Source organism: Syngnathus floridae, chromosome 14 (assembly GCF_059516105.1).
Source record: "Syngnathus floridae isolate MCC-2025c chromosome 14, RoL_Sflo_1.0, whole genome shotgun sequence".
NCBI classification, from domain to species: Eukaryota; Metazoa; Chordata; class Actinopteri; order Syngnathiformes; family Syngnathidae; genus Syngnathus; species Syngnathus floridae.
The window spans coordinates 6,562,957-6,577,647 of record NC_142426.1 but is presented as its reverse complement, the minus strand read 5'-3'; the positions used below and the strand labels follow the sequence as shown (position 1 = coordinate 6,577,647).

At 42.1% G+C, this 14,691-nt stretch overlaps 3 protein-coding genes and 1 long non-coding RNA gene across 5 annotated transcripts in view; 2 read left to right on the top strand and 2 right to left on the bottom strand.

The window, feature by feature from the left end:
* The window catches only part of LOC148387342 (uncharacterized), a 35,499-nt gene extending 30,162 nt beyond the window's left edge, over nt 1-5,337 (top strand). The window contains exon 5 of the long non-coding RNA XR_015862820.1: nt 4,342-5,337. This is a non-coding gene — a long non-coding RNA (uncharacterized LOC148387342). The remainder of the gene's footprint in view (nt 1-4,341) is intronic.
* Nucleotides 950-4,402, bottom strand: camk2n2a (calcium/calmodulin-dependent protein kinase II inhibitor 2a). The gene is made up of 2 exons (XM_088397261.1): nt 4,076-4,402; nt 950-3,516 (listed from the first exon to the last, which is right to left on the bottom strand). Exons 1-2 carry the CDS (start codon nt 4,242-4,244, stop codon nt 3,446-3,448), a joined length of 240 nt encoding a protein of 79 aa, XP_088253387.1. The 5' UTR covers nt 4,245-4,402; the 3' UTR covers nt 950-3,445.
* A 1,947-nt stretch (nt 5,338-7,284) lies between the features above and the next one.
* Nucleotides 7,285-9,817, top strand: LOC148387341 (dehydrogenase/reductase SDR family member 12-like). Its single transcript, XM_088397260.1, has 10 exons — nt 7,285-7,457; nt 7,802-7,935; nt 8,006-8,088; nt 8,296-8,391; nt 8,464-8,545; nt 8,618-8,679; nt 8,761-8,865; nt 8,930-9,020; nt 9,400-9,537; nt 9,605-9,817. Exons 1-10 carry the CDS (start codon nt 7,402-7,404, stop codon nt 9,784-9,786), a joined length of 1,029 nt encoding a protein of 342 aa, XP_088253386.1. The 5' UTR covers nt 7,285-7,401; the 3' UTR covers nt 9,787-9,817.
* A 196-nt stretch (nt 9,818-10,013) lies between these two features.
* LOC148387340 (cullin-3-like) lies at nt 10,014-14,648 on the bottom strand. Of its 2 annotated transcripts, none has more exons than XM_088397242.1 (16): nt 14,486-14,648; nt 13,867-14,064; nt 13,681-13,794; nt 13,365-13,525; nt 13,162-13,276; nt 12,854-13,082; nt 12,632-12,777; nt 12,385-12,561; nt 12,140-12,310; nt 11,963-12,070; nt 11,486-11,610; nt 11,319-11,415; nt 11,108-11,242; nt 10,838-11,024; nt 10,630-10,775; nt 10,014-10,558 (listed from the first exon to the last, which is right to left on the bottom strand). In XM_088397242.1, exons 1-16 carry the CDS (start codon nt 14,555-14,557, stop codon nt 10,427-10,429), a joined length of 2,313 nt encoding a protein of 770 aa, XP_088253368.1. In that variant the 5' UTR covers nt 14,558-14,648; the 3' UTR covers nt 10,014-10,426. The 2 variants fall into 2 exon arrangements, with proteins under 2 accessions (XP_088253368.1, XP_088253369.1); XM_088397243.1 differs by having other exon boundaries at nt 14,354-14,488.
* Between the last annotated feature and the right edge of the window lie 43 nt (nt 14,649-14,691).

Below are 14,691 nucleotides of genomic sequence, written 5' to 3'. Positions count from 1 at the left end.
TCGATAAAACTGACAAATGAAAAATAATGAAAAAACAAAATGTACACCCAAACCACATCCTGCTGCTGTAAAAAAACTTACTGCTACCATATCATGCTAGATGCCATTAGCATTGTTGACATTGTTGACTAATTATAAACCTTCATGCGACTGTTACTTTACCACACATGGAGCAATAACACATACAAACAAAGCATTAAATGTTATTCACAGGCATCTTAAATATGTATTGTAAATTTGAAAATCTAAATAGTATCTCACGTACAGTTCGCAAAAGCCTGACAGAGCGATGGGAAAATGCACTGCTTTGTAAATGGAATGGAAACATGTGTATACATGAGGGAAATGGATAACAACGACACGATGCTTTCCCACACTAATTATTTGGTGATGGCAAACATATGTTGCGGCCACCCGAGTTTTATGTGACCGAGATATACGCGGCCTACTCATACCAGCGCTCGACGATTTCAGGATTCGAGGAACTTGAACAAGGGAAAAGGAAAACATTTGTGTGTGCGAAATGTTAATATGCTGAGTAAGAAATATTTTTGCAGAAATTATTCTTGTAAACTTACAACTATAATAAGATGGAACATTACGACTTCTGTCCATGATTTAAATTTTTTTTGCCTGATGACAAGAGTAAAAGTGTGGCAAAATGGCCGCCAATTGAGATGGAAAAAAAAAACTGGTGGATTTTTTAAAATGGTGGCAAGTGTAGGGTGACTCCCATTTGACATGAAAATTCGGAACACAGCTAAATTCCAGTTCAAAAGGGTGTGTAGACTTTTGCAGTCACATCTATTTTACAAGATCTATTATTCAGGGTTGTGTGTAGACTTTTTATTTCCATGCTACTGCAGAATCATAGAGAATTTTCCTTAATCACATGACTGAAATGTTATTTGATTTTCTGGGAGGGAAAAAAAAAGCAGACAGAATCACGTTTCATTCTTTCACCATTTATTAGTTCACCAAGTACAGTGAAAATGGCATCATAATATACAATGACTCATTCTTAGAATGTCATGACATTTTTGTAGATTTTTTTTTTTTTTTGCTTCATAAAATGATGTTCCATTATTGAAAATATTAAGGATTCATGCACAACAAACCATATCCAGTTTCTTTAAAATGGTGGTATAAAATAAGCCAACTTAAAAAAAAAAAAAAACACAAAAATAAATTGTAATGTTCAAAATGGGTCAAATAACACCGTCATTTGATCATACTCATAAACAGTGCAATATACTCTAAAACTGCCATTTTCTAACAAATTCATCAACGAAGCTCAAGTCACAGTATACGATTTCTTACTAATAGTTGAACATCGATGTGTGCAAAAACCCAGACACATTCAGTTAGTCTTTAAAAAACCCTCCGAGCTCTGATAAACAAACGAGAGCAGTCGAGCAAAAACGAACTTCGTCTCGTTCCTCGCGTCCTCTCCCGAGTAGAAACTGGCTATTTTGTCGATGAACTGTAAGACCAAATACGAGCATATCATTTAAATAACAAATATTTAGATATAAAAATACAAATATGACCTTTCTGTTTAAAAACAAGCGTGCCTGGGGTAAGCGTGATGGCACCTACGTTGGCACCGGAGTGAGAATTCATGCATGACATAAAACACCATAAATTGCAAAATAACAAGTACAGTGGTACTTTGACTAACGAGTCGAATCCATTCAGCCTGTCACTCAATTAATCAATTCAGCAAATCAATTTTCCATCTTTAAAAACGCCATCAATGCACTGTATTGTTTAAGTACTGCAGATACTGTAGTATTCATGTGTTGCCTTTAAGGGGCGTGTCCTAGTGAGCTGAGTTCAGGTTTGCCAGTTGTGGTTGTAGTCCACATCAGCTTCTTGCCATTTTTTTTCCATTTTGCATTTTTGTATTTGACAGTCCCGTTCAATAAACCGGCTCTCCTTGCCCACATGGGAGGGCATTACAGTACTCGTTAGAAAAACAATCATTATAACCAGGGCAAGGATATGAAAGTAGACCTTTTTGTTTCCTCTCGATGATATAGTGAGATAAAGTGAGATTGTGGTTTGGCTGGGATGGCTTGGTGACATTTGTAAATTGAAGTCAACGTACCACTGTTTGGAACCAAGACGTGTTCTGCGTATTAGTTTCAATATTTACTCATATTCTATTTAATCTCCTTCATTTGGCCACTGTTTGTTAAATAATCAAATGTAAATAATTATAGTCAAAAATAATCAACCCAAATATCAAAGCAACATTTTTGATTTTGCTTCCATTTTTCATGAGCTGAACGGAAATATTTTTTCGGACGTTCTACGCACAACAAAGGCCTTTTGATTAATTGTTTACAAATCTGCCCGCCATTTATGTTAGTTTGATTCAATATAGTATAATTGTATATTTTAGAGTGAGCTCGCTTGATAATGTGTAGCGATCATGCTATCGAATTAGCATTTTGCTGCGCCACACCTGTGAGGTGGCTGGATTATCTCGGTGAAGGAGAAGAGCTCACAAACATTTTCTTGAGGAACATTTTTAAGTCTCAGGTCTTTTTGTGTGAGAAAATGATTTGATTTTTCAGTGGGGCTCATGAAAATTGTCAGCAAAAACAAAAGTCTTATATTTTCGTCAAAGATATGTGCAGGTGCAGCTACACCAACCTGCTGCTTTATAACCACTGATGGCATAAAGAAATCCCGCGGCCATAATAAATGGCGTTCCACTACAGAAAATATTAACATTGCACCATCCTCGGATATATGTTTTTACATACAATCTGGTCTCCTTTAGTAAGAAGTAGATTTGAAAGTTTGCTTGGTCTTTCGGGGGGAAAAGAAGGGGGAGTGGGATACCAAAGGAGTAGAGCAGCAACAGGAATGCATTGGAGCGGTGCTGAAAGGACAGCTCCCTTGAATGCAAGAGGCGGGGGGGGAGGGGGGGTGCAAGCTGAGCCTACTGTACAACGTCGAGCTTCAGCCCGACGCTTGTTTTTGCTTGCGTCTGGCGCGGGGGGGGGGGGGCGAACAAAAGGACATAGCGGCGGGTGGTGGTGTTTGTTTAAATGACAAGTTCATCCATCACCTTTCAGAATGAAGTCAGCGCACATCGAGACGCCACGTCTCGGCATTTGGCGGGGGGGGAGGGGAGGGGGGATTTTTCTTCCCGAAAAAAGAAAAGAAAAAGCGGGAATCGTTTTGGGAGGATTGCAAGCGATATCCCACGGCGAATCTTTCCACTCCTCCTCTTCCATCCTTCTCGTTAGCTTGCTTTTCCTCCACCGCGTTTCATCCCATCGTCATCCTCACTGCGTGTGTGGCCGTCTTCTTTTTCTCCTCCTCCTCCCCCCCCCTCTGCAATCCTCCAACATGCACAGCCGACAAGTGCTTCAAATCGGTGATCAAAATGAAAAGAGTCTGCAAGGCATCGCTCAATGGAGGCGGATCTTTAAACCCCAGGCGACGACTTGTCTGTCATCCCTTTGAGGACCTCGTCTATTCGGTCGTCCTCGATTACCACTGTGGAGGGGGAAAACATATTTTATTCGCTGTTTCTATTTTTATATCGATTACAAGACATTTAAAACTAAAGGGGGAGAGAATCTAAAAACAACTGTCATGGCTACTCCAGTGTAGGTTTCATGTTTACTGCATCGCAGGCATAAATAACACGCATGTGAAAATCAGTCATGCGGCAAATATACTAGACTGGTTCCTTAATGCATCATGATATGATAAACAATCACGTGACAACATGAAAAAGCAGATCTCATGTTCCTCAATACATCTTTGGGTCACATGTATGATAAATAATCAAGTAGCCACCTTAAAAAAAAATCCTGTTTGTTGAATGAATTATGTAAACAGTTATGATGAACAGTCAAAACAGGATAGTTTTTAAAAGTTCTAGGTCCCTGAATGCATCACATGATCGCATGTCAACCGCATGACAATCAATCGGTCAAGTGTCCTCGGTTAAACAAATGTACCTGGTCCTTGAACGCATCATGATCTTGCACAATGTATTTAACACAGTGCAAATAACGTTTGGAGCTAAAATAGTAATAATAATATTTACCTCGCTTGGCTCTGCCGATCTGGCCGAGCTTCGGGGGTCTCTTGGCCTGCGAGCCGGCAAAAAAGGCGCTTGTGTCCTGCAGTCCGCAGCTAAAGGACATCTGGCTGACCTCGCTGTCAGCCCCGTAGCCGCTCATTTTCCCCTCGTTGTATGGCAGCACCTCGGACATGTTGGCTGGCAAGTAGATTGGAGAAGTCCTCTTCGCAGCCTTAAATCCCGGGGTGGTAGGGACGATCTTCAGTTGTTGTTGTTTTTTTTTTAAATAGAAGTCCTGGTGGAGGTCCTGAGGTGCGATGACAGCTGTGAGTTGGGTGGCCCCCCGTTTGCAGCTGCAGTCGGAAGATGCGTGGACCCGAAATGAGTGCGTGCGCTCTCCTCTGTTGCTGGCTGATGTCTGGTGTGAGAGGAGGAAGATCCCGGGATCATAAAGGAAACCCAGGCGGAACGGTGAAGTCATCCATTCGGGTTGGGGGGAAGCGAGTGTGTGCGCGTTTATGTGTGGTTTGGCTTGTGGCGATGTAACAGTGCCCTCAATAGGCCAAACATCGAAACTGCAGGAGGAAAGGGAAGCTTTTTCACTTCTGCTGAGGCTTTGCTGTGTCAAAACAAATCAAGAAAATGAATGGATGGGTAAAATTATGAACAAATTGTGTTTTTAGTGAGGGGATTTTATTCTTTACAAATACATACAGTAATGACATTTCAATACAAAGCTGCTTTTTGTGGGGCCAGCAATTAGCAAAAGTCTGCGTATTCTTTATATTTATTGAAATGCTTTGGAAAAAAACCCCACAAGATTTAACTGTCAATATGCGCATCAAGTGAGGGGTGCCCCCCAAATCTAATAAACATTTAATCACTATCCAATTTGCTAGCTCTGATGTCGTACTAAAGCCACGATGACGCTCATCGCCCCCCCTCCTCCCCCCCTCCGCCTACCCCCCACGTCCGGGGGCACGTTGGCATCGCATCTTGGGATCACTAACATACTCAGAGATGCATTAACCATCGTCACAGCCCTCAATAAAAAAAATTCAGTCCAAGGCCTATGGCTAGTACTTGATGTATCCCATAGGGAGGACACACAATTCCCCCCCACTTGGAAAGCAATCTCCAGCCTGCAGCTGCCAAACGACCAGCAGAGCACTTGGCTCATGCTGGGTTCAAACAAGGGACATGTGTGATGTCATCACTATAAGACAGAAGTAAAGACTGCTTGTAGGCCATCCTTTGTTCCATAGGCCTCCATGCTCTACCTCAGATATTTTTTTTTTTTTTTAAACAAAAAAATATCTTTATTGGACTTTATTGGAGTCTGTGATTTACTACCCAGCTTCTCTGCTTCCACTTTGGCAAGCAGCACACGTAATGATCCAACTCACTCAATCAGCAGTGCGTGTGTGTGTGTGTGTGTGTGTGTGTGTGTGTGTCTCGAATCATTGCCTCCAATTACAAATGAATCACCATCATGCTGAGTCACTAGCCTGCTCTCCCCTTCCTTCCCAAAAGCCCCTATTGATGCTATTGAGGCGGAAGCACACACATGCACAAACAGGCTAGAACACACACACACACACACACACACACACACAAAAAGTCTCTGGACTAAAAGCTGAGGGGGGGGGGGGGGGAACAGCAATCACAGCCAAGAAAGAGAACTGGGATCGATCCGCCGTTATAGAGATTTATATTCCGAGAGAAAGTGGTGCGGTAGATTTATTATGTGTAAATAACTAGCTATTTGATTGATTGATTGATTGAGTGATTTGTTGATTGGTTAGAAAAATCTTTATTATTGTGTTTGAAGTGATGTACCAATGCATGCAATCCTACTGTGACTTCTTCCTAATAGGTTGGCGCGTTGAAGATACTCTTTCACTACTTTTGTCCAATTGAGCAATTTAACTCATTTCAATGTTGTTCCTTGGCACCAAGATGGTGGCAAATCGCTAATTTTGTCCAAGTAAAGCTCGAAACGCACTTCAGCATAGTGCCAAAATAAAAACAATGTATCAGATTTTCACACTTAGTAAGTCAGTGAACAACTGACTTTTTAATTTGACTATGAGCGGGAACAAATATTCTAGTAGTGGCCACGATTGCATTTACATTCGGAAGTCACTTAAATAATTCTTACAAAATTCTTAAAAGGTGAAGACCAGTGCAAAGGTCTAGCAGAAGGCCAATGCCGTTTTGATGTCTTGTGTTTAAAGTAGGTCACTGACTCGCCTCATCTCACGCTTCACTGTACGCCCTAAGCACATGGCTGACACTGGCAATTGGCATTAGACTGGCAGGCATGCCTTGGTGGCTCGCTCTCTCGCTTGCTTTCTTTCGCTCGCTCTCTCATTCCCGAGATGCATGTGGCACTTCTGTCAAAGCGACTGCTGATGCTGTCAAATACGCACACACACAAGCACATCAAGTGATGGTGAATTTTATGGAGGTCTTTTTTTAAGTACACGACTTGAACTTGCACACATGCAAATTACTGTACACCACTCCACACACCTTTTTGACCTCCATACCAGGGGTCACCAACTCCGGCCGTCAAGGGCACCAATCCAGCCTCTTTTAGGTGCAAATGATCAGCTCATTAGCAAGCTCTATTAAGCCTGATAACGCCACCGCCGTCTTGGATGTGGCAGGTAAGGCTGCCCCTTATGTATGTGCTCTACTTGCATCATTGAGTTCCTACTAAAAAAACTATGCAACTAGTGCAAAACCAAAATATCTTACTGGCAGTGATATGCAGTACAATTACATATTACGTGAAGAGATACACGTGTTGTTCCTGATTATTTACTAACAGCACACACTTTTCCCCTTAGGAAATAAAGTAGGTAGGAATTGATCAATTCAGATTAGCACACTCGTCAGTATATAAAAAAAAAAACTAAAAATAATTGTGCCTCATGAGCAAGTATGTAATGTTTGACCTTTTTCTTTTTTAGAATAAATATTCTGCAGATTGCTAAAGGCACACATTTGCACACTGAATGCAAATCTAGAATACATGTTGAGTTTAGTCATCCTTTCACGACCATCCTAACAACATAAACATAACATCCTTTTTGCAAATTTAATTTGTGGGAGATTTAAAAAAAAAATCCTAAATGCATTATGGGACCGTGCGGCACATCCAATATGGCGGACGATTTGACGGATTACAGCTGCGAGCGTAGGCGATCGATGAGTCTATATATTGTAGTGTCGACAGAGGGCGCTATGGTGCACATTCCCCTTCCATGTGACACTCATCTGTCACAGTGGTTGTCCAAAGGAACCGTGGCTTCCAAGCTTCTGCAAAGTTAACATTTGATACCATGTCGCTGTACCGAAATGCCATCTGGTTTTTAAACGGAATGCACCATTATACAAGGTCAGTCAACGACTTTCATTTCTCGTTTTTATGCTAAATGTTTGGATAATCTGATGGTTTTGTTCTCTTTGTATTTCTTTTAAGTAGAGAATTTATGAAAGGCCTGATCACCGAATGGCACCGCACAAGCTGTCCTTTATGTGCTTTCACAATTGTTGATTTGTTTTGAACGCTGTTTGCTAACCTTTATTTGGCTGAGGCACAAACTTTACATGCAGCACCAAAATGACATCACCAAAAATATAATATAATGAAATAGAGACTAGCTGGTGAGGATGAAGGCTATTGACTTCAATGGAACTAAAATATTAAGAGTGCTCTTTATGTGAACTTGGTTCTTATAGGAAGGGATATGAAGCAGCTTCTCAAAACTTTGAGCCCCAGGACCTGGATGTGTCGGTCGTGGGGAGGTCTTTTATGGTCACTGGAGCCAATAGTGGAATTGGGAAAGCCACTGCCATGGCTATAGCCAAGAAAGGTACATACACACCTAAGAGATTTGCAATTTTTAAATTCAATTTAAACGACACGTACGATTATGCTTGCAGGTGGGAGAGTGCACATGGTCTGCAGGAACAAAGATAAAGCAGAGGAAGCCAAGGTTGATATTATTAATGAATCTGGGAATACTGTGAGTAGACATTTTCCTATCTTAAGACTCATATAGACTTAGCGTTATTATCAGAACACTTATTAATTTTCCCTGTGACTAATCACTTTAGGGAAGAACCTTCCTGATAAATACAGAAAACTGTATTTGAGATGTTTCATGGGATGTGAAATTTTGGTCTTATACAAAGTTGAAGTGAGGGAATGGTCGTCAACATGTTCATTCCAGGAGGTGTACGTCCATATCGTGGACTTGTCCGAATCACGCAAAGTGTGGGAATTTGCAGAGGCCTTCAAGAAGCAGTATCCGTCTTTACATGTCTTGGTATGTACTGCCCAACAAGAAATGATTGATATTTTCTAAGATGGCAACACTCCATTGGATTCTTTTCCACAGATAAACAATGCGGGCTGCATGATACACAAGAGGGAGGTGAATGCCGAACTCCTGGAGAAGAACTTTGCAATCAATACAATGGGTATTAGATTTTACACATGCAGTACGTACGAGACAACCTTCCAACATCTACCCCTTTTGTCCATCTCTTTAGCAATGTATCTTCTCACTGAAAGTCTCATACCACTTCTACAAAAGAACCGGCATCCCAGGGTGGTATGAACCAACACACAGTGGCGCTCTTGTCAGCCGTGCCTGTTGTCCAAAGCTCTAAGCACACTACGCCTCTGTTACTAGATCACTGTGTCGTCAGGGGGGATGTTGGTCCAGAAGCTCCAGACTGATGACTTACAGTCAGAGAAAGGATACTTTGATGGTCTCATGGTCTACGCCCAGAACAAGGTAGGAGGGGGGGAGATGATTCCCATCAGGAGTTGGAGGAGAAAGATTGTGTTGTTCTTCTCAGAGACAGCAGGTGGTGCTGACGGAACAGTGGGCCAAAGAGTACCCGGATATTCACTTCTCTGTGATGCACCCTGGATGGGTCGATACACCAGGTAACTGCCAAATAGCATCAAATATGTGAGGAGTGTGTCCCTCTGAAGACAGAATTATATATTATACATATAATATTAAATATTTTTTTATTTATCTATTATATTATTATGATATATAATATTGTATATAATATATATTTTCACACTCAAGCAGCAACGTCATGATATCATTTAATTATTATATAATATTAAATATTTTATTTATTTATCTTTTATATTATTATATATTATATATATATTATATATTTTCACACACAAGCAGCAAAGTCATGATATCATTTTGGGACGAACGTGTTCACAGGAAATTTAAACAGTTTTTTTTAATACATCAATTGTGTTGAGTTTTGCCGCACAATAATCCCAATAATTCATTCCGCAGCCGTGTCCACGGCGATGCCTCAGTTCCACAGTATGATGGGCCAGAGACTGCGCAGTCCAGAGCAAGGAGCTGACACTGCGGTATGGTTGGCCCTGTCCAAAGCTGCTGGCGAAACCCCCAGCGGACAGTTTTTTCAAGGTGGGCAACATTCTCTGGGAGGTGTAGCCTTTTCTTTTTGTCACCCGGTGACACGTGTGTTTTGTAGATCGGAAGGCCGTCCCAACCCACCTACCTCTTGCTTGGACTCGCAGTTCCACAGTGGAGGTTCTGACTTTCATCTCTCAGCTGGAGATGCTGGCCAAAGCTGTGCAGTCAAAGCCTTTGGTAGTGCTTCGTGATCCACTGGGGCCCCAGAATGTCCCAAGTGTCGTAAATGTTGATTATTAAAAGTAATTAAATCAAGTCATGGAGAATGAGACACGGTTTGGTGTTCCTCATTGTATCAGAGAGACATCTTGATAGAGGTGTACAGGCATTTGGTACAAAATGTCCACATTGAGTTAAAAAAAAAAAAAAAAAAAAATCCAAAGTTATGGCAGCTTGGATTTGAATTTCAGCAGTATTTTAAGTAGCACTGATAGCTGGAGATTATTGGTGCAAAATATTCACGCATCTTCAGATATCAAATGTTATTTATTTTTTTGTAATAGTTTAAAAAAACACTTTCAGGAGAACAAATATCAAACGATCAAGCATCAAACTATTTTTTGTTATTTACATCGTAGAAATTCAATGATATAAAATGAAATTGGCTTCCGCGTATTTATAATAAGAGCAAAAAAAGCATTAATACTTTTTTTGGGGGTTTTGTAAAAATCTCCACATTTTCTTTAAATAAATTACTTTCTATACAGTATTGAAATAATAAAAAAATAAGGTGCAGTTAGCATTTTACATAAGGGGGGGGGGTTGCTCCTTTGAGTCCAAGAAGGTCCCAGAGGATCTGGATTTTCCGTGCAGATCTCTTTGCCGTTTGAGTATGTTGTAAATTAAACACAGTCCATCCTCCTCCTCTGTAAAGTCCCCTCTACGCGATGTAGGTGTACATATTCCGGTCCTCCGGAGTCCTCGCTAAGTATTCCCTCTCTATAAGTCCCTCGATGCGTTTTTTGATGACCACGGGACTGGGGAGGAATCTTGTCTGCAGCTGCTGAGTCACCTGAGCACATCCAATTCACACCATGTCAAACAGCGGCAATTTGGGGGGAGGGATGATGTTGAAATATTCACCTCGGCCACCAGGACATTGTGCTGGATCTTCTTCCTGGACTTCATGATGCGCACAATGGCTGCTTCGATCATGACCTTCCTGTCGTCATCCACTTTCTGCTGCGTCTCTTTTCTTTCTGGGTCGGATTCGCCTTGTTTAGCAGCGACTAGAAAGCACATGGGGTAATCAAGTTAAATTTTTTTTTTTTTTTTGTCAAAATAATGTTACCTGTTTGTATTTTGACTCTGTGCACTTTAGCAGTAAAATGGTCATTGACTGTAAACAAATGTCCGTTTTCAATCTCCTTGGACTTTGGCTCTTTGGTAAGAACTCTCTGCGTGGGCTTCCCACAAGCCAAAGACTGCAACGCTCGTACCAACTCCCATCTGGGAATATCTGTCTCGTGATGAATCTCCTTTAAAAAGAGAGAGGGGGTGGAGAGAAATGCAACTTGCCTGAAAGTCTTGCTCAACAGTAAACGCTTAAGCTGCAACAAACCTCAAAAGTGTAACATTCTCTGTGGTTGAAGAGCATGAGGATGGTCATCTGGAAGGTGGACACCTGCAGAATAGTTTTACGGGCGTTTGAACCGTTCACGTGGGCACCTCCCGAGCTCGCTTCGGAACCGTCATCCTGGACACGAGTTCAGACCATTTTTATTTTTTATACGTCCTCTTAAGAAAACTGAAAAGTTGCATTGGAGACTCACTTTTTTCAAAGCACCGTAGAAGGTTGCAATTAGGTCTGCCCCGCCCATGTGATGCTGGAGCGTGAGCTGTCTACCACTGTGTTTGGCCAGGTAAAACCTGCCAAAGAGAAGCCTCTAAAAAAACAAGTACTAACAAAAACCCAGTATGTCATTTGAACAGGTATTACCTCCTAAACACCTCAAAAGCGTGCTGAGGGGAAAGAGGGATGGTGCATCTGGGCGTCGCCGACTGCGTTGGCCAATAACCCGTGGTGAGTACTCGGACAGTTAGGTCCACACCACATAGAGAAGCCTGAGAGAGATGTTTTAAATAGACTAGTAAAATCAAGCCCTTGTCTAAGCTCTCAAATTTCAATACCTGTGCATGTTCAAGCCACAAAAATATATTTGTTTAAAAGCTTCCAATGATCTAGATATTCCAACACATCATCGCTTTTCTAGTCAAGATGAGAGGCGATATCCACCAATTAGCTCGTGAGATTTTCGCGGATGGGGGGGAAAGCTAGCTAGCTAGCTAGCTTCAAGCTAGAGTGGTAGGAACAGATAATAGCTAGCTCGCAATTGTGCTTGTGACGTGAACGAAGGCACTGCATAGCAGTTTTTGACTCGAGATCTGAACATACGTTCTATTTTTCAGGTCTTACCGACGTGACGTGTATGTGTCGTCTGAACTCATCCATAGTCGCGTTGGAGATGGTCATATCTCGAAACATCCCTTCCAATTTCGAGGTGAACTGACATCCGCATTCCGTCTGCAAAGAGCAAAGAGCGTGAGCCCAACGACCGGACGAGCGGCGCCAAGACAACCGACCTTGTCTTACTTTGAGCTTGGAGATCATGCTCTTCTCTAAATCGTCCGACACGCTCTTGTTGCTCAGCAGTCTCCGGCCCAGGTGCTGCTTGTAGTACCTTTCAAACACATCCTTCTCCTGGAGGAACCTGAACAACACCATGGTCTTGTCTAGAATCAACTCCACCTCCTGTTCTGTCAACTTAATAAGGACACCAAAGAAATATTAGAACTAGCGTTTTCCCCATGACAGATTTGTGATACTTCCACGCATACCCCTCTAACTCCTTTCTTGAGTTTATCGTCGATGAAGAGCGAGAGGTACTCGGGTGAGCGAGAGTTGAGATTGAGGAAATACTCAAAGTCTCCCGCTATGGTTTGCTTGAATAGTTTGTCATTGTTGAACGATTCGTGGAGGAAACGGTCAAACATCATCTTCAGGTTCAGCAAGCCCTGTTCAGGAAACAGACAAAATAGTCGAATCTGGTTTTAATCTGGTCTTGGGCTTCCCCGATTGGTATACCTGGATGTAGTCGACTGGATTCTTGCCCTCTCCTTCTTCTGACACCAGAGCCCGGCCTTGTTCTCTCAAGTACGAGCTCATACAATCGCACATCGTTTTTAAACCATTAGGGACACGGCTGAACAGCTTGTACATGCATAAAAGGTCTGAGGGTCAAAGTAAGGACAAAGGTCACGGGTATACCCAGCTTCACATTTGGAAACATTTCCAAAGCCACTCTACCTTCTGTGATGCGATTCTGCAACATGTGGACCATGCCCGAGTTCTCCATCTCCAAGATGGTTTTCATGTGTTTTGTTATCAGCTCCCTTTCCACCACCTTGACAATGGACTCCTCGGTCGATTTGTCCAGACAATGTTTGACGCGCTCGATTTCCTCGTTGATTCTGGCCTCCACCCTCTTAATGTAGATGCTGGTGCTGTTTTCGGCGAGAAACCTTTGGCTTTCCATCTAAGCGGGCCGACCGATACGGGGGTTAGGGTTACTTGATAGACCTAAAGAGGACACGGGGTACCCGGACGGGACTCACCTGGTAGAATTCGGCTGACATTTCCAAGAAAGGACGCTCAAAGTCTTCTTCGTATACAATCCTGCTGTCCAGGCCGAGGACCATCAGCATCTGGCAGGTGTTTCTGATGGATCCCCTGCAATTCAAATATTTCCCATCAACAATAAGGCAGGAATCTAAAGAGAACACATTATGGAAGATAAACTCCTAATAGTCCTCCATACCTGTCTACAACTTCTCCCCTCCTTTCTCGTTTAATCATGTCCAGTAGTGTCTGCCATAGATGTTCTCGAATGCAGCTGTAGTGGACCACCTGGTCTCTGAATACGATGACGCTGAGATTGTAAACGTTCTCCACGCTGTTTTGCTGAACATAAACTCGGTCCTGGAATTGGAATAAATTCAAGTTATCCAACAAGAGCTTCTGCTCAGCCCACCACAAAACACTTCATAAGGTCGGCCAAGCTGTAGATACAAAATCTTTTTGCCAATGTAGAAGAATAAAATCAGATCAAAGCTTCATAAAAACTAACTTCCTACCATGTACATGAGGATGTCTCTGATCATGATGGTGGCAGTTTGATGGTCATTCCACTCTTGATTTAAGATTTGCAGAAATTTGTTATTTAGACATTTCAGGACGTCTTGTCGTACCTGTCAAAAGCGATATACCATAAGAATCAATGGCGGGTTCATACACACATTCACAAGGGTTTCTTTCTTTACTTTGTTGATGAGATGCTCTGTGACCACCTCCCGCAGGCCCGTGTAGAGCTTCTCCCCGTGCTTGTGCAGCACCATGGTGTAAGCATTCCTGTACAGTTCTTCGAAGCTCAGCCCACTGTTGTTCTTCCTCTGGATCTCCTGGATGGCATTCTTTAACAGGGCCCAGATGCTCTCCACATATTTCTCATCCATTGTCATCTATAGTGAACAGGTGAGATGACATAACCAGCTGATTTTATTTCATTTTATTAAGAACGGCACCTTCAGACAAATTAATGTTTGAACCTGAAAAGCTAATTTGATTTTTTTATTTAGTATATATGACAGCCCCTGGAGTCAATATGGAAACTTGACAATAGATTTGCCCCCAATCTGGTTATTTTTAAGTTATTTCTTACAATCGTCATGGCAAGCTTTGAGCTTTACTTGTGTTAATTTTGGATTTTGGTTTTATATATAGTTTGTCTTGTCAGAGGCGACAACTCACGAATATGGCTGGCATGGTGTTCCTGTTTGTGGCAGCTTTTGCTTGTCACAAGTAGGTATCGTATTCTTTTTCACATACCAGTGGGGAACTTGCTTGCACGTTTATTTTAACTACCTGGGAGCACATACTTACTGGGAAAGCGCGTATCCTCATTTTGGCTTCTTTCTTGGTCTCGCACCTAACATTGGCCATGATTATTCTCATGGACAAGTGACGCTCCCAAATAATAAGAGACCGCACGAGATGCGTCTGGGGGCTAGCTTTGTATAAGGACGCGCGCTGATCGGATATTCTGCCTTTGTTACAAACGACATTATGACGTCATAAACTAGTGTTGT

Bases quoted from the DNA above. Each gene is read 5' to 3' on its own strand.
- camk2n2a (XM_088397261.1), bottom strand. From the start codon at position 4,244: ATGTCCGAGGTGCTGCCATACAACGAGGGGAAAATGAGCGGCTACGGG. The intron at 3,517-4,075 runs GTAAATATTATT...CCCCCTCCACAG, and splicing joins GATCGGCAGAGCCAAGCGAG to TGGTAATCGAGGACGACCGA.
- LOC148387341 (XM_088397260.1), top strand. From the start codon at position 7,402: ATGTCGCTGTACCGAAATGCCATCTGGTTTTTAAACGGAATGCACCAT. The intron at 7,936-8,005 runs GTACATACACAC...TTATGCTTGCAG, and splicing joins CATGGCTATAGCCAAGAAAG to GTGGGAGAGTGCACATGGTC. The intron at 9,021-9,399 runs GTAACTGCCAAA...TTCATTCCGCAG, and splicing joins TGGATGGGTCGATACACCAG to CCGTGTCCACGGCGATGCCT.
- LOC148387340 (XM_088397242.1), bottom strand. From the start codon at position 14,557: ATGAGAATAATCATGGCCAATGTTAGGTGCGAGACCAAGAAAGAAGCC. The intron at 12,778-12,853 runs GTAGAGTGGCTT...TTTGACCCTCAG, and splicing joins GCAGAATCGCATCACAGAAG to ACCTTTTATGCATGTACAAG. The intron at 11,416-11,485 runs GTAATACCTGTT...TCTCTTTGGCAG, and splicing joins GCTTTTGAGGTGTTTAGGAG to GTTTTACCTGGCCAAACACA.